Here is a 20,722-nt window from a genome sequence, read left to right on the forward strand (position 1 = left end):
CCCTCTCAGGGTCCGTTCCTCAGTGGGTCTGGTCCTCTGGCCTCTCAACCAGTCTGTCTGCGAGGAGAGACGTTTGGCAAATCACTGTGTGTGTCTGTGTGTGTGTGTGTGTGCATGTTAGAGAGAGTGAGGGATGACTGCATGTAGGTGTGTGTGTGTGTGTGAGTTGTCGTAGGGTGTGTGTGAATGGTGTGTGAGTAGCTCCCAGAGAGTCTGTTTCTGCATAGTGATCCAGCAGACGCTCACAAAAAAATGGGGAGAAAACACCCCAAATCACCAACCAATCAGAAGCAGCGATCCCAGAAACGGGCTGTCCCTCATTGGCCCCTTTAGAGTCTAGCTCCTCCTTGTGGGATCTCCCTGCTACCGATGCAGATTCTGTCCTTGTTAAGATGATCACTCCTGATCCCGATGGGTGTGTGAGTGCGTGCGTGCGGGTGTGTGTGTGTGTTGGTGTGTGTCGGAGATAGAGAGGCACTGCTTGATTCAGTCCCTCCTTGGCAGCACAGACTCTGGCCAGACACAGGAGGCAGAGGGAGGAGTGCGAGAGCGAAGATAGAGAAGGGGGTGGGCGGGGGGAGTGGTGGAGGGAAGGACGGAAGGAAGGAAGGAGGGAAGGAAGGAGGGAGAGAAGGGAGGATCAGGTGATGTCTGTAAGGCTGGGTGTGAGTCGCCACAGGGAGGAGAGAGAGAGGAGGAGACAGCGCAGTGGAGGGAGAACCGGATCCATCTCGGTGATTGATATCCCTCCTGCCTGGAGTGAATGACCGAGAGGCCTCTCTCCTCTCAGGAGGAGAGAAGACTGCAGAGAGGAGGAGGAGGAGGAGGACGAGGAGGAGGAGGAGAAGCACAGGAGGAGGAGGAGGAGGAGGAGGAGGCGGATAGAGGGAGTGTGGAGCTTCCTCCTGGGAGGTTGTTAGCTGGAGTAGAAGGAGAAGGGCTTGGCTGGGCAGGGAAATGTGCCAGACATTACACACACACACACACACACACACACACACTCCGCGCACGCACACACAAACACACACACACACACACACACACAGGTGTAGGTGAGGGTTCTCCTCCTGTTCTCTCAGTGCCAGTCAGGTCTGTCTTCCTGTGTGTCTCTTTATTTCTTCCCTTTGTTGATCTGGGCGTAGAGAGGGTCCTTCCCCTTCTGTGCACGGAGAGAGAGAGAGAGAGAAACTCATCAGATGTTGCGTTGCGTACGTGTTTTATTTTCTCTGCTGAAGCCGGTCTGGTTCTGAACTGAACGGCAGCTCTGCAGCTCATCTTGATGTAACCTGATTAAAAAGGGCGGAGCCGAGCTTCTGATTCATCCTCTCAACCGACTACGGCACTGCAAGACCAGACAAGCAGAGATCCAGACCTGCAGGTTTGTCAGCCAGTAACCCTGTACCGACCACAACCACCAGGTGGCAGTAGCACACTGCACTGCAGGGAATGTCCAATCACTTCATCCTCTCTGAAAAATTCACCCCTCACTCTCAAAACCTTTTTATTTTATTTTTTATGTGTGTGTGTCTGTGAGTTATTGTTGCTGTGTGTGTCATTGTGTGCGCACATGCATATTCCCTCCCACTTTAGGTTCCCTCCAGGACCAGTATGAATCAGAGGTATAAACTAGCGCCTCGAAAGACCAGTTATGAGTCATCATGTCTGTATTTCTCTCCAACTGAGCCGGAAACAGTGGATGATGGAACACCCTGCAGTCAGAGCACTGAGCCCGCTGCACTCACTCACAATGGGCCCCTTATTATTGTACACATAATTACAGCCAGCCACTCCATCTGCCACGCAGACAACTTGATTGGAGACTTCTGACTGGCCCATTACAGTCTGAGGGGCTTCTCTCACATGGTGCCGAGACGGGAGTTCAGAGTTTGGGGTCTCCCGGGCAACTCCTAACTTGCACAGTAAACCAGTGACTGCAGCCATTCACTCACACTGTATGACATGTGGTGAAAGTCAGAGGCACTGACACATCTAATGATGGTGTTAGTTAAAGGGATATTTCAACATTTTGGCAAATTCATAATCCATAATCCCTACAGTTTTAGGAGTAGGTTTGTTACCTTTAATTGTCGGTGCAAACTTTTTTAGATCGGCGCCGCATATACACAAACTGCACAGTATTTCCACATTTCATACACAGTGCAACAACTCCAAAACGCTCTCGTGGATAAGTTGTGGCCTGCACATTTGCTACGCTATGAGATAATAACCTATTATGTAACATAACGACACATGAAGCAAATACTCAGAACTACTTGCTTTTGAAATCACTCCGCCTAGCAGCCATGTCTGAAATGTAGTTCTGATTACATACAGTATTTGCATCGAAAACAACTCTGTCTCGTAATGTTCCATTATTATTTCATAGCGTGGTGAATGTGCAGGTAACAACTTGTCCGCATGAGCATTTTGGAGTTGTTGGATTGTGTATTTGATGAGGGAAAGCTGGAAATACCATACGCCTCAGTAGCGTTAGCTGAGCAGCTCGTATCTCTGCCCCGCTGATCGAAAAACAGCTTGCACCGACAATTAAAGGTAACGAACCTACTCCTAAAACTATAGGGATTATGGCAATGGGGCAATTTGCCAAAATGTTGAAATATCCCTTTAAAGTATGGAACTATATATACTATATTTCCATATAATTTATGTTTTCATTCATTAAGATACGTGATTTTGATGTAGTTTGATGGGGTAAACGTGGAAATACCGTGCAGCTCACGTCTCTGCCCCGCTGATCTAAAAACAGCTTGCACCGACAATTAAAGGTTATGAACCTACTCCTAAAACTATAGGGATTATGGCAAAAGGTGAATTCGCCAAAATGTTGAAATATACTTTAATGATCAGCCTCATACAGTGGTGATGGTGTGCAGATGATCAACATCCTGAGCTGTCAATAACAGACTTATTGATCAGCAGAAAATAAAAAGGCCAGTATTTGGATAATAGTTGATCACTGCCATAAACAACTAAACGCTCCCTTGTTCCAGCTTCTCAAATGTTGTTATATGAGAATAAATGAAGTGTGAGTCACACAAAAATCAACAATATGTCAACTTGGACTCTAGGATATTGCTGTTTTTCTGTTTTCTAACAGTTTCAGGGCAAAACAATAAATTGATCAATTGAAAACAATTAGCAGCATTGTATCCAAATGCAGCTCATATGCAGAGTGACAAGTCTTGGATGAAAACAGTGCAAACAAGTTGTTCCACACTCCACATCTGAGCAAGAGGCTTGGGGTCGGTGGGGGGGGGGGGGGGCGGCAGCTGAGGCTGTGGGTTATGGGATACAGAGCTTCAACTGTGGGGCCGGCCAAGGCCAAGACAGTCAGCAGAAAGTAGCTGCCAGCGGCTCTGAGAGAGGTGACGAAGAGGCTGAGACGAGCTGCGACAGCAAGCACACGCTGCTCGGCCTGGCGGTGTCAGCCCGCATCAGCCAACCAGGCCCACTGCACCCCCATCCAGCACAGCCCAGGACGGACGGACGGGAGGGAGGGGGGTGGGGGAGACTAGTAGCTAGAGGTATGAGTGATGTGCTGGTGCTACACAAGCATCATGTGCTGGGCCCTGGGCAGGGGCAGCGGTGTGAGATTGCTCAGTGAACTGTGGAAGCAGGCCATTTCACGGCTGAGACTCGGGAGCGTTCGCTGGACATGATGAGATCACCCCAGAAAAAAACACTTACACCCCCACCGGCCTGAACACATGTCTGTCCAAGCCCCACAGTGGGAGGGGGGGAGGAGAGGAGAGGACACACACACACACAATTTGGCTCCAATATGAGCACAGGTGGTGACACTATCGATCACAGGTGTGCTGGTCTGGGGAATAGCTGGGCCTATTGCGCAGGTGTGTGTGTGTGTGTGTGTGTGTGTGTGTGTGTGTGTGTGTGTGTGTGTGTGTGTGTGTGTGTGTGTGTGTGTTTGGGAAGATGTCTAAAGTCGATGTGATTGAGCAAGTAAACACCATATGGGAGCAGCGTCATTGGACCAGGACCAAAGCAGTCCACATACTACAGAGAAATAACTCTTGTGCTTCTGGCCATAACACAGTGGGTCTGCAGCCAGATCCACCGCTCACTTCTCCACTATCCGTCCTCCCACTTAAGGCCCACATCCACCTGCTGCCCTGCAGCTTCCAGACAGGCTGCATATGAGGACGGCGGCCAACAGGGGAGAGAGGCGGCTCAGCCAGCCCCTCTTCTCCTGGAGTGGAGGGGGGGAGGACTAGAAGGCTTCTTGGGTTTTAATTAAAGCCAATTATATCGGGGCAGTCATTAATCTTGGCACCTCAGTATTAGTTGATGAAAACAAAACCATTACATTTTTCCCTGTGTGAATGCCAGCAGCTATCATTAAGGAGCCACAGTCAGGAATTGAGTGGGCGAGGACAGCGGGTTGAGAGGCTGGGATCAAAATGGCTCTTCTCTTTGGTTTGGCATGTCCCTGTGTCTGTGTGTGTGTGTCCTTGCTGGGGACACACTACGTGATTTTCACAGTCGTTGCCGATTTAGAAAAGACTATGAGTTCAAACTAACCGACTGGCTTCAGCAGATCACACACTTAACAACTCTGCCAGATGAGGGAGCACAGACTATGTGATTTGTCAAACCAACTGAAGACACCTGAACGCACCAAACTCTCGCAAAAAACTCTTGCGGGAGTGACAGTTTAAGAGTGTAGTGTGTAATTAACACAAATGTGGTTAGTTGAGTCAAAGACGGTTTAGAAAGTATTAGAGTATCTTTGGTTGAGTTAAAGCAGAAGTAAGCGATCCGGTTGTTTTGGCTAACTTCCTGTCAGCAGATGGAGTAAGCAGTCCCCGCCCTCGTCCCTACGTCACCACATTCACACGCATCCCTTGGCTGCACACACAGAGAGGACCGCCCCTTTATGCCGTTCTCTCTCCTCATTGGATAAAGGTTGTAGGATACAAGGAAAGTTTTCTCCTCGGCTTACAGCAGAGCAGAGTGACTGACAGACCCGTGTTTCAGACCAAACAAACTATATAAGTGATTGCTGTCGGAAGATAGAACTATTTAAGACTTATATTAACACAAACATTCCGCTTACTTCTGCTTTAACTTGTGACTCGCTTTATTGGAGGAAATCGTGGGTAAAATCAGGCAAAAAATGGCCTAGTGTGTCCCCAGCAATAAAACTGCATGTTAATATGTCTCCAGCTGGACTTGGGTGAAAGTTTTCCTGCCTCGTCACTTTTCTTCGTTGTGATAAGAGCTGCTCGTCCTCATCAGCTCACTCCTCTCACAATGAGACGCACATTTAAAACTCACATTGCATCACAAAACATACATAATGCATAAAATGACAGTGCTCGTCACCGTTGTATTAAAGCTAAAACATCTAAGATCAGCATGTTGGTGACTCCCAGAAGACGCCCTGTCCACTGAAGCACACACTTTCTGATTGGCCGTCACACACTGTTGGCTTTTCCTGGTCAGATGTGTTGCTATTCAGGGAGCTGGGCGTTCTGTAGGTGCATGTCACAGAGACAGGACACAATGAGGGCACACAAACTGATCATGCATGATGAACTCCAGTCACCCATGCAATGCCACTTCATAAAAAACAGGTACTTACACAACTCCAGGTGGTGCTACAATAAAAACAACAAAATACTCACACATGCACAGTAAAACACTGAAAACCATTCAAGCCCAGGCAAACACTTGGATTCCTTTGAGCATGCGTGACAGCAGGAGAAGAACAGATGATGCCGAACTGTGAAAATGAGATGAGAGGCAGGGAAAGATGAAATAAGATGCAGCAATATTTTGATAAGTGGAGAGTGAACCAGAACAACAGAACAGAGCAGGGAGGGGGTGGAGGGGGTGGAGGGGGTGGAGGGGGGGTTAGTAGGGAGGAGGGACTGATACCTACCCTGCCCTTCTGCTATCTAGCTCCCAGTCTCTGGACTGGCCTGGTCTGGGCTGGGCTCTGCTGTCTCACTGGGACAGGGCGACCCAGAACCACACGCCTAAAGAGGGCAAGAAGAAGGAGGGCGGAGGAAGGAAGGAAGGAGGAGGGTGGAGAGCCAGGTTGGCAGAAGGAGGGAGAAGAGAAGGAAACGAGAGGAAAGTAGAATAAATCAGAGAGAAGGAGAGCAGGAACAGAGCCGACTAAAAGACTAAAAGAGTGGATGTAAACAGGAAGCAGAGAGAAAAAGGTGTCAATACTCTGAAGGAGAAATAAGGACATTTGGAGCGTGTCACTCCCTCCCACGCCGCTGGTCTCTTCTCGGAAACACATTAGCACATACGCACACACTGCAACACACACACACACACACACACACACTTACAGTGGTCTGGTCTGAAAGCATCAGTGGAGTTTGTTCTATTGATCTGCTGCTTTTTTCCTCAAACACTTCGCTTTTCACACAACATCCTGCAGAGAGTCAAAGTGTTGTTTTTTGCCTTTGCTCTGTTCTATGCTCTGTCTTTCTTTCTCTCTCTTTTTCTTTCTTTCTTTCTTTCTCTCTCTTTTTCTTTCTTTCTTTCTTGCTCTCTCTTTTTCTTTCTTTCTTTCTTTCTCTCTTTCTTTCTTTAACTCACTCACTCACTCACTCACTCACTCACTCACTCACTCACTCACTCACTCACTCACTCACTCACTCACTCACTCACTCACTCACTCACTCACTCACTCACTCACTCACTCACTCACTCACTCACTCACTCACTCACTCACTCACTCACTCACTGACTCCACATTTCTCTGGCTTGTATAAATCCTCTGTGTGTTAGTCAGGCCCGGTGACATTTTTAGCAGTGTGAAAGTCCTTTATTTTTTCCAATAACAGCCGAATTGGAGGCATAAAACTAATATTTCACGGCTGAAAGAGAAGAAAGTGGAAACCGTGAAAGAAAGAAAGAAAAAAAAGAGAGAGAGACAATAAAGAGAGAAATACCAGGGAAAATAGTAGCAAAGTCGTGATTCTACAAGGACTTGGTCAAAGGCAAAGAGAATCTCTCTTTATCTTCTTGTCTCTCCTTAATTTCTCTTTCTTCCTCTCACAGATTGAGGTGCTGCCGGCAAAATAAATATTAATTGCCCCTGGAAGAAGAATTGGGGCATCGCAGCTCCTCCATCTCAGCAGAGATGAGTCTGTCTGTATAGAAGTAGTGATGTATGGATGCTACCTGGCTGGTATTAATAACAGCTTAATGATGTCTCTGACAATTCCTCCAGCTAATTTAATGCTGTGTTGACCACACACACACACACACACACACGCAGACACATGGAACCACATACTTATGCAGGCGCGGTGTGGCTCGCGTTCACACGGTAACACGCACGCATTGATACCAACACAAACGCACTCTAAGGGGACACAGCAGCATGGGCCCCCTAATCAGCCAGAGTGATTACCTGGCCCGCCAACACTTTGCAAAGGCTATTTATCAGGAGATCTCAGCAGGCTGCGCAGGTTAGAGCAGCATAAGGAGTGAGTTATTAAAGGCACACACACCTGACTAACTCCACAAACTGCTCGCGTCATCTTCACACACACACACACACACACACACACACACACACACACACACACACACACACACACACACACACACACACACACACACAAACTTACAGCGTCCTCCTCTCCACTGCGACTGGGGCTGCCCTCCGCTTCCCCGAACGAGTCGTCTGTGGGGGGGTCTGTGGCGTCGGTGGGGGGGTCACTGACATGGGAGGCGGAGGACTTGGAGGGAGAGCTCTGCCTGGGAGCCGGGGTGGGGGCTGTGTGGGAGGACAAGGCTGAGTCAGATGGAGTGTCAAGGCCATGTGGTGATTCGTGAAAGAAAAAACAAACAAAAAAAACAGCCTGAGGTTCAGTGATGGGAATAACGACGTTATAAATAAATTGCACGGTGAAACCAAAAACCAAAAACGGTGATACTTTTTCCAGTAACAAGTAATCAAAAAAGTTACTGTTTCCATTACCATTACTGACAATAAGATGTGTTGTTGCTGTTAATTGACTCAAGAAATCCTGTCACAAAATACTGCACCCCTTTAAATGTACGTTATATAGACTACACATTTGTTACAGTTAAGGGTGGAAAATTTCCAGTAAATTTCCGGAAAATTTCCAGAAACTTTCCATGGGAAGTTAAGCTGGGGAATTTTGGAAATATTCCAAATTGGAAACTTTCCATGGGAATTATTGGGAATTAACTAGAAATTGGGGGTAATTTAAACAATCTGTATCATGTAAATATTTAGTTTTGTCATAAGCAGACAAGGCAAAAATAATACAATTAAAAAACATGACATTTCATCGGATTCATTTTTGAGTAGAACTTTATCACCACCACCACCCCCCCCCCAATAAAATGCCTGTTAATTCCCATATATTCCCGTGGAAAGTTTCCAAATTTGAAAATTCCTGGAATTTTGCAACCCTAGTTACAGTCCATCAACTGGTCGGAAAAAAGACGTTTATCTGGAACTAACCAACTCACTCAGTATTGTGGAGCCTGCCTGTGCGGAGGAATACTGAGTGAGTTGGTTAGTTCCACATAAACAGTGATTAGGGTTGGGGGGGGCCGGTCCAAGTAATTTGACATATTTGAGCATTTTATAATGTAATAACTTTGGGGAAAGTAATACCTAATAACTAATCCTTTTTTAAAGTAACGTGTCCAACACTGCTCAGAATAGACAGGTGTGCTCGGCGAGCGCACGCTTACGTGAGTTGGTGGACGGTGTGGTGGAGGTGACCGGTGTCAGGTTCATTTGAGAAATGTCAAAGTCGTCACAGTCGTCCGTGTCCTGGGCGGTGCCCACACGGCTGAAGTAAGAGCTGAATGCATCTGAGGTTCCTGCTAAGCTGGGCTGATCAGCCTTCTTGGAGGGCATGGCCGGAGGCTTCGCCAGCTGGAAATCCTGCAGGGGGAGGCAGAGGTTAGTCCGGTCTTCACTGTGACTCACTGTGTGGCTGTCAGGGTGGAACTGGTCCTTTATGAGATTTAATGGGACACCCCACAGGTAACAAAGCTAAAGGCCCCATATTTTTTACTTCTTTTCAGTTTCTTACTGGACATACTGATCCATAAGGGTGTTTTTTAGAACCAAAAACTGTCTGAGTGTAGTTTTGCACATCCTCTGTCAGCTCCTAGTTTCTCTGCTTGATGTTGAATAATTTGCTTTTTTCTTATTAGTGTCATTAATACACATTTTAGAGAAGTCTAAAATGCCTGCACAAGTGGAAATGTCTCAGTAGAAAACTCCATTCTGTTTGTAAGAAATGTTTAACCTATGATGCCAATGTTTTTGATATTGAAAAATGATAAATAAAGTTGTAAAAGAAAAGAAAAGACCATCCTGTTCTCATCACCTTGAACATCTCCTTGGCCATCTTCTTCCCCCTGTCCCCGTGTTGCGGACTCGATGACGCAGAGGGGGAGGGAGCTGAAGCGCCGGCCCCGGCACCTGAATGGCTCTCACCGGCCGGGGTCACCGTGGTGACGGGGGTGAGAGTCTGGAACATGGCAGCGGGCAGGGTGCCCACGGGCTGGGCGGGGAGGTAGGCTGTGGGGGGGAAGGCTCCGGCCGCCATGGCTGCCCACTGCTGCTGGGTGGCAGGGAAGATGTTGGCCTGGCCCCAGATCAGAGGCTGGCCGCCGGGCAGCACCTGAGCTACCGGGCCGAGAGGAGACTGGACCCCGAAGGCCAGCGGTGTCTGGGCAGCGAAGGCCTGCTGGGACCAGTGGCCGGGGGGGACCGCCCCCATTGTCACATAACCTGGTGGCAAATGGTGAGAGATTAGAGCCAAACCCCCCGACGGTCAGAGTAACATGTTCACTGGTTGGTGTCAGGGGAAAAAAATCTAACTGCACAGGAAGTGATGGCAGTCAGTCAGACATGGACAGACATCATTTACTGGTTGGTCCCTGTGCTTACTGATTAATAATGTCACCAAACATCTTGGGTTCATCTAACACGGCTCAATTAGTGGTAAAATACAGCAGCAACAAGCCCTGCCTCACAGCACTCTGCAAACACAGGACGGTATTACAATATTTACTCATGAGTCATAGGAGAGTCAAAGCCTGGGATCATTTCAAGAGGGTTAAAGGGATAGTTCAACATTTTGGCAAATTGCCCCAATGCCATTATCCCTATAGTCATAGCAGTAGGTTTGTTACCTTTAATTGACGGTACAAGTTGTTTTAGAACGGCGGAGCAGAGCCGTGAGCTGCTCAGAGCTACGCTACAGAGGCTCATGGGATTTCTTGGTTTCCCTCATCAAACTCATCAAATACACAATCCAACAACTCCAAAACGCTCTGGTGGACAAGTTGTGACCTGCACATTCACCAGAGTTGTTTTCAAGGCAAATGCAGAGACTGCTGCTGAAAAACTGCCCTGGACAGCGGATTAGGAACGCGCATTAGCGGTTTTGCATGAATTTACCTCAAACAACTCCGTCTTTTAATGTTCCGTTATTATCTCATAGTGTGGTGAATGTGCAGGTCACAACTTGTCCATGAGAGTTTGATGAGGGAAACCAAGAAATCCCATTAGCCTCCATAGCGTAGCTCTGAGCAGCTCGTGGCTCTGCTCCACCGCTCTAAAACAACTTGTACCGACAATTAAAGGTAACGTATCTACTCCTACTCCTAAAACTATAGGGAATATGGCCGTTTTGCCAAAATGTTGAACTATCCCTTTAAGGGCGACCCCAGTGAAGGTGACATGCAAACATAATTTTTATCAAAAACCAGTGTGGTGGACGGAGAGGTTTCGGTTTTGGGAGCAGAGCCTTTATATATATGTTAGGTTTGTTGTTGTGACTGTTTGTTGCATGTACAAAAATGAGATGGTTGTTCATCCCAAGGGGCTATCCATTAATAAACTTCAATTTCAATCAACAGAAAACACATTCACATCAGTCAATGGAGCTCACAGAATGATTGGTTGGACAGCTGTTACGTAGCTTTATATGACCAACTCGTCTTTGTAAAAGCCCTGTGTTGCTTGTAAAGTTTTGTGCTGAGCCGGATGAAGGCAACAAACTGAAATGTGTCAGTGTTATGTATTTGTACTGTTTATGACAGATGTTGCTGGACTTGACCTCTCTTCCCTTTTATGGGCTTTTACAGTGTTGTTTCTCTGTAAAGTATGACAGCATTACCAACGTGACTCTAACATTCTCAGCTCTGATGCTTCCCAAAACATGTTAAAATAATTAAATGAACACCATTAACATGCAACTAACAGGAAACTAATGGCTCGCAGTAATGATTACTAGTCGAATAGGAAACTCTGTGGTCGGGGGCAGCCCTAATGATTTTGTACCGTTGAGTTGATAATGTAAGAGAGTAAGAAGAGAAACCAGGAGAAGGAGTGATTGAACTACCCATAGTCCTCTGCACACAAACACACACAAAGATAATCACCAATGCATCACCAGAGAGCGCTGCCCCACTTCTGCCTGCAGCTAATGTGGTGTCTCTTAATGGTCATGGTGAACTCTCATAATTACCTCCAGAGTGAGGCAGAGCCATTATGAAAAGGCAGAGCTTAACACACTCATTAAAATCACTCAAACTCATCAGTAGGAGCTTATTCTATTATACACTTGCTCCTCTCCTGTTCCCGGCCTCCAGTTGTTACCTACAGCGGAGAAGGTTGACATTCGACCTCGGCCGCCCAGCGACACTGACATTTTGCAGGGAGAGCAGGAGAGGGGGGAGACACGGACACACAGAGGTGAGGAGGGGGGAGTAACAGTGGTGTAGTCTATGTGAAACTGAAAATGCATAAATATTTCAGTATACCCAGTACAACAAAACTATCTAACTAAAGTATATGTCAATGGTTCTCAAAGTGGGAGGGTTGACAGGGTTCAAGGGGGTCCTCAACTTTTTCTTGAAATTTTACCACTTTTTCCTAGAATTCTTTCACATTTTTAATTATTGTTTTAATTTTTTTTTCTTTTCTTTTGAAATTTTACCATTTTTCCTAGAATCTTTTTGAGAAATGTTCTGTTCTACTTTTTGCTATTTTTTAAAGAATTTTTTTTACCCCTTTTGTATTATTGTTTGCCCCCCTTTTTTTGAGAAGTTTTACCACATTTTTCTATAATATTTTGAAAAATTAAAATTTAATTTTTACCAGTTTCTTCTTAATTAAAAAAAAACTTTTTACTATTTACTATTTTTTACTTTTACCACTTTATTATTGTTTGACTTAAAAAAAAATATATATATTTTACCACTTTTCCTAGAATTTCTTTGAGAATTTTTACCACTTTTTTCTAGAAATGTTTCAACTTTTTTGGAGAAATTGTACCATTTTCCCCCCAGAAATGTCTCTATAATCTTTCAAAAATGTACGCCTAATTTAAACGTACATTGATTGTTTGTGTATTTCTGGTGTTTGCTTCAAAATTTTGTCCAATGGGGATCTGTGGTCTAATTTGTGTCAATTTTAGGGTCCTTGATATAAAAAAGTTTGAGACCCACTGGTCAATGTGATACAAGTATGTACCACACCTGACCACACCTGCCTCAGAAGCCACAGGTAAGTCAGCAGCATACTCAACCTCCCCTCATCTATATTTCTATTCTATTGCATCTTTCTGTATTTACCCCCCACCCCCAACTCTACTTTGCTTCTAAATCTTCTGACTCTCAGGCTCCCCTTCATCTCCTCTCTCAACTCCCCTCCTCTCTCCTTCTCTGTGCTCGTTCCTCCTCTTTTGTAGCAGTTGTGTATTTCATCTGAAAAAGGAACAGGGTCCTACCTGAGGGCACAGACGCTGGATTGAAGGGAGCAAACAATTCAGTGGGAGGCTGCAGGCCCTGCGAGGGGTCGAGGATGTTGGCTGGAGAGGCGGGGGTCTGCTCGGGGTATTTTTTGTTTGGAGGTCAAGGTGTGAGAAAGAACAAACGGGGAGACACGGCTCAGCTGGTAATGTTGGAATACGACGTGAACAATGTGTGTGTGTGTGTGTGTGGGACGGCTACTCACGGATGGAGAGGTGATGTCAGGAGGTGTGGACATGTCTCCGAAAATCTCTAACTGGTTGATATTCTGAGAATCAGAGAAGAGCACACGCCGGCAGTCAGACACAGCCACAGCACCGTCCCGGTATTTTTTTTTTTACGTTATCTGAGGTTGTTTCCATTCCAGTGCAACATGCATCAACCCACTGCATGCAACACGACGCCGGCTCAGTACGTTTTGCGGCACTTACCTCGGCACTGTGGCAGCGACTCAAGCAAGAGGGGTGACAGAGGGGGCGAGGAGAGATGGGATAATGAGATGAAATGATTGACTATGATGACATACCTACCAAGAGTTATCACAATCTTTGTCATCTGCTCCAGATAAAAGAAGCTTTCCAGCAGCTGCTCTAAATACAGACTTCCACCCCCCTCCCCCCCTGCATCATTACTGTACCAAAGCTTTCCTATGGACAAGTCATTAATGTTTCCCTCTTGTATTAGATGTGTGGAGTGCCTCAGAGGGAATAACTATCAAAGACACCAGCCTGATCTGAATTTGTTCTGTATCATTCTATGTCCTTTCACAGTCTCCCCATGATCCTTCGCTTTAGTATCTTCCCCCTTTTTTTGCACATTAATAATATCTTTAGGCCGGTGGCAAGTGAAGGAAACTATTTTTAGTCGATAAAGGAATTTAAGCCTTGAATACATGGTCAGAGATTTGCATAAATCATGGATGTGGATAATTTCTTTAGAGATAATGAATGTTCTTAGAATATCTTCCTCCTCATTCACTCTTGTAGGTCACACATAGTCCATAAAGTTCTTTTTACATATATCAGAAAATGGATCTGTGAGCATGGCGCTGTACAGTTACAGATCTGGACGGCTTTGCGAGGCTTTTGAACAAAGAGAGGAGGAGGATAGGAGGCTGTAATGTGGACTATTGTTGCTGCGGAGTCTAGCGTAGCAGATAAACATCGACTCAACAAGACGATAAGCTTGATACCCGAGATACACAAAACGGTTCATCTACAGGGACTGATAACAGGATACACATGGGATTAAATTCTCAAAACACAGTTTAACAAACATTTTTCTTGACCCAAAAAATGCATTACATTCCCGTAGTGTAGTGGCTCTCTGGAGTCTATCTACCGAGGCTCCGTCCAGCCAACAGAAACCACCAGCAAACCGCAGGAAAAGTGCCACTGGAGCGAGTGATCAAACAGCACAGGAAGATGGACAATTATAGACTTTCTGTCCACTTTCTCTTGACCTGACTCAATATTATTTAAGTGTGTGGTGGTTCTGTGGCGGGGAGTGTTATAAATGCTTTATTAATGTGCCAAACTCGGGGAGCCGGGTTTTTTGCACGCGAGGTGACCGGAGCCCTGACTTCTCTGCGTCCTCTCTGAGCGGAGGTCGCCAACATCTTCCCACTTTTGCACACGTGCGGGATGCGCCCGTACACTTGGCGCTCAACTCTACCCCTGGTTGCTATGGCAACACAGCGAGGTTGCATGTTTTATTCATAAATGACAAGGGTCAAGAGTCGGGGGTGAAATCGCGACTACGGAAGAACAGAGGTGGCGTGGCGGGGATTAGGATGCGAGACGGGAGATCATCTGAGGATGCCTAAACTGCCCTACAAAGGCAAAGTGCAGTATCTGCATTTTTTCAAAAAAAAATTTTTGACCAATCAAAAGTGTGGCATATTGTCTTCAATCTGATAGAATTTGATATTGGTACTGCTAAAATTTCCAGAGTTATTGGGCTTTTTATTTTGCTGTCCATCCAAAAAAGCACTGTGAAACCAAGGCAAAGTGCAGTATCTGCAAAGAGTAGGCTACTGTACTCCCTACATTCTATAATAATTCCATTGGAGTAAAACCAAGGCAAAAGTGCCGTATCTTCCATAAAACTGTCAAAATTGGTCAGAAAGACAAACTACAAAATACATTTAATTCAGTCCACCTTTATCTAATCAATTGGCAGTTATTCATAATTTGATGCTTAAACCTGACAATGAAAAACACTAAAAGCTGTTTTTCTCAGTTTGGCATTTTTACAGATACTGCACTTTGCCTTTGTAGGGCAGTAAAGGGCTGATGGGTAACCTTTAGGACACTTTATTCCCTGTTGAAAAGCCCTGAGGACAATAAGAGAACTGTGCTTTGCTGTATGTTTGTATAGCTCCTTACCTGAGTCACCATTCCCAGGTCTAAGTTTATGAGATCTGCCACAGCCTGCTGCTGCTGCTGCTGCTGTTGCTGCTGCTGCTGCTGCTGCTGCTGCTTCTCCCGCTGCTGTTCTTGTTGACCATGATAATGATGATGCTGATGATGGCGATGGGGGGTGTTTTGATGTCCGTTCTGCAATCGCAACCCCAGTGTTAGATGGCAGGTGGGATGGAAATGCGCTCGCACACACACACACAAACATATTAGTCCTGTTGATACACTCAGACAGAGACAGAAGACACTGAGATGAATTGAGGCTAATTCAAGAGGGGAAAGTGATGGTCTGCAGGTGTTCTAGTCCCAACACACACACACACACATACAAAGAGGGGGAGGGGTTCTTCCTCCCAGACTTTAAGACCAAGTGAAGATTTACAGAGGTTTAAAGATCATCCCTACCTTAAGTGTAAACTACAGCCCTGAGCTGGGGTTTAAACCCCCTTTGTGTTTCTGTAAAGCCTGCTCCCCTGTGTCAGGAACCACAGTGTGAGACAAATGGAGAGGCAGACACACACACACACACACAGAGGAGCTGGATTAACTAAGAGTTTGCTGTATGTGAGAGCGAGGGGCAGGACGTTGGACTATAGGTGAAGACGGCCTCTGTCCTCACTGACTGGACCTCCACCCAGGTAACAGCAGGTAATTAAGATTAAAAAAACAAAACTATCAGTGAATTTACCCAGCTAACAAGCTGTGTATCATATCTTAGCCACGTAAATAACCACATTGAAAACAAACAACAGAAACTATAAAAAATATGTCTAGAAGTTTGTGTTTTAAATCGTTGACACATCTTCAACGTTTTCCAGGCTGAGGACCCCAAACTGATGGAGAGGTGGAGCAGGGACCCTTCCCCATTGTATAAAATTGTGTTTTATATTAAACTGGGCCTAGTGTGCCATAAACATACCTAGTTATTGTGCATTTAATACTACGCTATCTAAATAATACACAGGATCATGTACTCATGTGTTTTATTTTAAACATGTATAGGTAGATAGTGAGTAGGGGGCGTGCCACTGCCTTATAAACAGAACTGTAAACTGATACCAAGGCCAATATCAACAATGTCTGTCGATTGCATGATAATCATGCATACACGCTATTAAAATTGACGCTTGATTTTATTTCAAACATAAATGTGGAAACGAAAAAATACTTTAAAATTGTCTAACCAACCAAAACTTCATGACCCCCCTGCAGTACTTCCGCAGACCCCCTAGGGGTCACGGACCCTCTATTGAAGACCCCTGCTCTAACATCTATAACTATGGCAGAATGATGATTAGACCAATGCGCACTCTGTTCTGACAAAGCAGGAGTGGTTGGTTGGTGCAGTACAATATTCTTTTATGAAGTATGGCCATCATTCATTGATAGTATAGATCAATAAAAATCTTCCCTGTACCAATCAGCTCTAGAAATCCTGTCTATTGTTCGACATGATTCTATTGGTCTCTATCCAGCTGATGTAACAAAGCTAAGTTGATATATTTTTCTACATTTGAATTCACACTACAGTTGTACAGGACAGTTAGCCACTGTCCTATTGGCTGAGAGCTCCTCTCTCCCTCTGTCCACCCCTCTCTTACTTGCCCTGCCAATTATCCCTCTGTGCCCATTAGACGCTCTCGCCATCTCTTCGCCCAGTCCTTTATCTTTATCAGTGCAGCCGCCACCTATCAATTAGCCATCTCCAGGGAAACAGTAATTACCTGTGCACATGTGTTCTGCATACAATTAACGCAGCCCCTTTAATTAACAGCACCTTGCTGATCTCCTGCCACACACACACACACACACACGCACGGACTCACAACTGTGAACAAAACACAACCAGAGTATAAACATTCTTCATCTCTGTAACTCATTTGCTCAGTCTCTCTCTCTCTCTCTCTCTCATTCTCTCTCTTTCTCTCTCACACACACTCAGGTTATTTTAATAACCTTTATTTAGATTTGGAGCCGGGCAAATGTAGTTGTTAACTCACAGTGATGCCTCACTCATCGTGTCGTACCACATCATTTATGTATGAGCGGCGTTGATCTGTTTGGCTGGTTGGTGGTAATATGTCAACCTACAGGCATCTGTTGATTCAACACACTCTCAGTTCTTACAGGGTCAAGAGCTCAGTACATTCAAATGGTGCAATTGTCGGTGTGCATGTGTGTGTGTGTATTTTATTGATTTGACATTGTTTAAGAAGGCGACAGAGTAAACAACAGAAGAGATTGCTGTGGACAGGAGGTCACATCTCTGCCAGTAGTATCAGTTCATCTGAGGTGTGTGTGTGTGTGTGTGATGTGATGTGTGTGTGTGTGTGTGTGTACTTGTACAGCTATACATGTGAGGACCAGTTTGAGTTTAAACCATCAGAGTGAGGACCTTTTGGGAAAGTGAGGACATTTTGGCCGGTCCTCACTTCCTCAGACCCCTTCCAAGGGCTGTTTGAGGGTTAAGACTTTTTATAAAACGGAAAGGTGAAATCCGGCGATCTGATTGGCTGTTAACCGTGGCATATACCACGGCTACTATTCTAAAGCCTTATCACAGCGTAAGCTATCACTCCGCGTCAGGCACGTATGACTGGTATGAATGGAAGTTGTTGTCATGTATCCATGACAACGGATTGTTGCAGTCCGTAGCCAAAGACAGCTGATGTTTTTACGATGTTAAAAAATGGACTAAAGTAAATTCACATGTTTAAGGTGAACTTTCACCTCCGGGGAGGGTTAACAATGGTAGAGGGGATTGAGCAGTGACTTACACCTGAAAAAAAGCGGAGGAAAAGACGAGATGTAGAGCTACTTGGAGCTATAGACACAGTCGGCAAGCAAGGAAACGTCACTTCCGGTCAGGGCCGTGGGGGAAAACAAACCGTGTCCCCCATACACACTCATGCAAAAACGCCGCATTTTAAACCTTTGTCAAAGGCTTTTTCGCCGTCCTGTCTTAGTTTTAATCACATGTATATGCTGACAGAGAGCTATATTTTTAGAAACTCATCACGATCTGGGTCGATTGTTGTCCGTACATTTAAAAATATTAGGTATTTCACAGTCAGTCATATTTGTCTTCCCCCACAGCTCTGACGCTCTCTTAGTCGCCGCTGGCCGGCTCTAGACACTCGTAGACACTGCCTGAGTTATTGTGTATTATTTTGCACCGCAAATAAATTCAAAAACCACAACCTGAACTTTTATATCGGAACTTAGCTCATCTTCTCCAAACGTGTAACGCTCTGACCGGAAGTGAAGGTTGCCGACCCTGCTGACTCGGTGTAGGCTATGGCTGTGAAAACTTTATATTTTAAGATGTACGGACAGCAATCGACCCAGATCGTGATGAGTTTTCTAATATATAGCTCTTTGTCAGCATATACATGTGATTAAAACTAAGACAGGATGGCGAACAAGCGTTTGACAAAGGTTTAAAATGCCGCCTTTTTGCATGAGTGTGTATGGGGAAAACGGTTTGTTTTCCCCCACGGCCCTGACCGGAAGTGACGTTTCCTTGCTTGCCGACTGTGTCTATGGAGTATTTCTGGTTGAATAAAACTACATGAAATTGATTGCGTATCCCTCTTTCATATTGTCATTATTGGTAACCTTTTTCTAAATAACGAGGTTATTATAATTAGTTTTAAGTTAAGGTTAGGCATTTGTTTTGCATGGTTAAGGTTAGGGTAAGGGGCTAGGGAAAACACTATGTCAATGAGTGTCCTCACAATGATAGCCAAACAAATATGTGTGTGTGTGTGTGTGTGTGTGCACACGCAGTACTGGTCTCATCTAAAGCTGCTGAGCACTGACAGTCTGTCTGCTGAGAAGACAATGATGCTCTTGCCTTTGGAATAAAGACCGATTCCCCCCTAACTAACAACAGTGCTGCCCCTGGTCGTTGTCCAATCAGTATTCACAGCAGGTACAGCTGCAGCGTTCACACCGTGCTGGCAGAAAATATTAGAAAATATATAAATATTAAACTGGCTATAACTATAACTATAGTATCATGCTTTAATTCATAATTATAAAAGTGAATGTTGATTGCACAGTGTAATGACCATGGAAAAATGGTGTCATCAGCATCTAGACTGGTCCCCTATAAGCCTCGCTTTCACTGACTGTCAGTAGCTGTGGCCAGACAGACTAACAACAGCAGTGACTCTGAGAAGAAGAGCATCGAGGAGGAGGAGGCAAAGAAAGTGAGTGATAAAGAAAAGAGAGGAAACAAATTAACCCTGGATGAAGAGAGCTCCAGGACTTCAGAGGGTTCAACACTGACGTTCAGCAGAATGTCTCCCACATCAGTAGGAAACTAAACCTACTCATTCATGTGTTTGTATCATTGCACTGAGATCTGTGTTTCTAGCACAACTTGGGTTTCGTCCTTCTCTTCTGGACAGTAGCCAGGCTGCCAGCTGTAGCCATGTTGCTAAGGTTACCTACAACAGACAAGAAACGAACCAGGAGCCACAAGAGACATCTGTTTGTTTCTCTCTTAGTTCTAAATGTCTGTTTATCGTCTCACATGTTGTTGTTGGTGCTAGGCTAATGACACCAACTGTGTTACCATTGACTATTTCTACTTTAAAGGTTAATGCATTATTTACTATTATTTATATTTCTATAGTCATTCCATCCAATATGTTGTGTTTACCCATGTTTTCTCAATTTCTGAGAGTCACATCAAAGATGAATTTCCACTGCTCTTGCAATGGACAATTAAGTTTTTCTGATTCTAATGTAAAATGTTAAAGGGATAGTAGCATTTTTTTTAAAGTGGGGTTGTATGATCTACAAATAGCCCCTAAGTACTTTAATTGCAGTAGAAGACTCTCTGCACTCCTCCCGTTAGCAACGCCAGCCCATAGCCCTGCCCAGAGATTTACAACATACAGGGTTGTGAACAGACCCAAAGAAACTGCCTATTTTCGCGGCCTAAAAGAGGTTTTACCTGAAAAAAAAATACACAGTTCCATTGTTGGCTATAATATAATTCTTTCCAGCCCTTCAAAGTGCAGGAAAAACACAATTTTTAATTGGATCTAACCAACTCACGTTAGGTCACCGCCCAGGGTTAGCGCCCGCCGATCAGCATTTTGTTAGGTCCAAATAAAAACTGCGTTTTTCCTGCACTTTGAGGGGCTGGAAAAAATTATATTATAGCCAACAATGGAACTGTGTATTTTTTTTCAGGTAAAACCTCTTTTAGGCTGCGAAAATAGGCCGTTTCTTTCGGTCTGTTCACAACACTGTATGTTGTAAATCTCTGGGCAGGGCTATGGGCTGGCGTTGCTAACGGGAGGAGTGCAGAGAGTCTTCTACTGCAATTAAAGTACTTAGGGGCTATTTGTAGATCATACAACCCCACTTTAAAAAAATGCTACTATCCCTTTAACTGTTCCATTCCAGCAGGTCATCAGTAAGTTAAACCACACCTTTAATTCAACACGCAGGCTGTATATCTC

At 45.0% G+C, this 20,722-nt stretch overlaps 1 protein-coding gene across 1 annotated transcript in view; it reads right to left on the reverse strand.

Moving 5' to 3' along the window:
* Positions 1-1,111: 1,111 nt before the first annotated feature.
* The window catches only part of dab1a (DAB adaptor protein 1a), a gene marked incomplete at its 3' end in the record, with an annotated part of 69,409 nt that continues 49,798 nt past the window's right edge, over positions 1,112-20,722 (reverse strand). Inside the window, exons 9-15 of the mRNA XM_083969598.1 lie at positions 13,028-13,090; positions 12,801-12,897; positions 9,387-9,793; positions 8,740-8,935; positions 7,638-7,786; positions 5,955-6,020; positions 1,112-1,159 (exon numbers count right to left, since the gene is read on the reverse strand). Of these exons, the coding sequence (XP_083825724.1) occupies positions 1,112-1,159; positions 5,955-6,020; positions 7,638-7,786; positions 8,740-8,935; positions 9,387-9,793; positions 12,801-12,897; positions 13,028-13,090 (1,026 nt within the window). The remainder of the gene's footprint in view (positions 1,160-5,954; positions 6,021-7,637; positions 7,787-8,739; positions 8,936-9,386; positions 9,794-12,800; positions 12,898-13,027; positions 13,091-20,722) is intronic.

This window comes from Trachurus trachurus (genome assembly GCF_905171665.1).
Source record: "Trachurus trachurus genome assembly, chromosome: 4".
In the NCBI taxonomy this organism is placed as follows: Eukaryota; Metazoa; Chordata; class Actinopteri; order Carangiformes; family Carangidae; genus Trachurus; species Trachurus trachurus.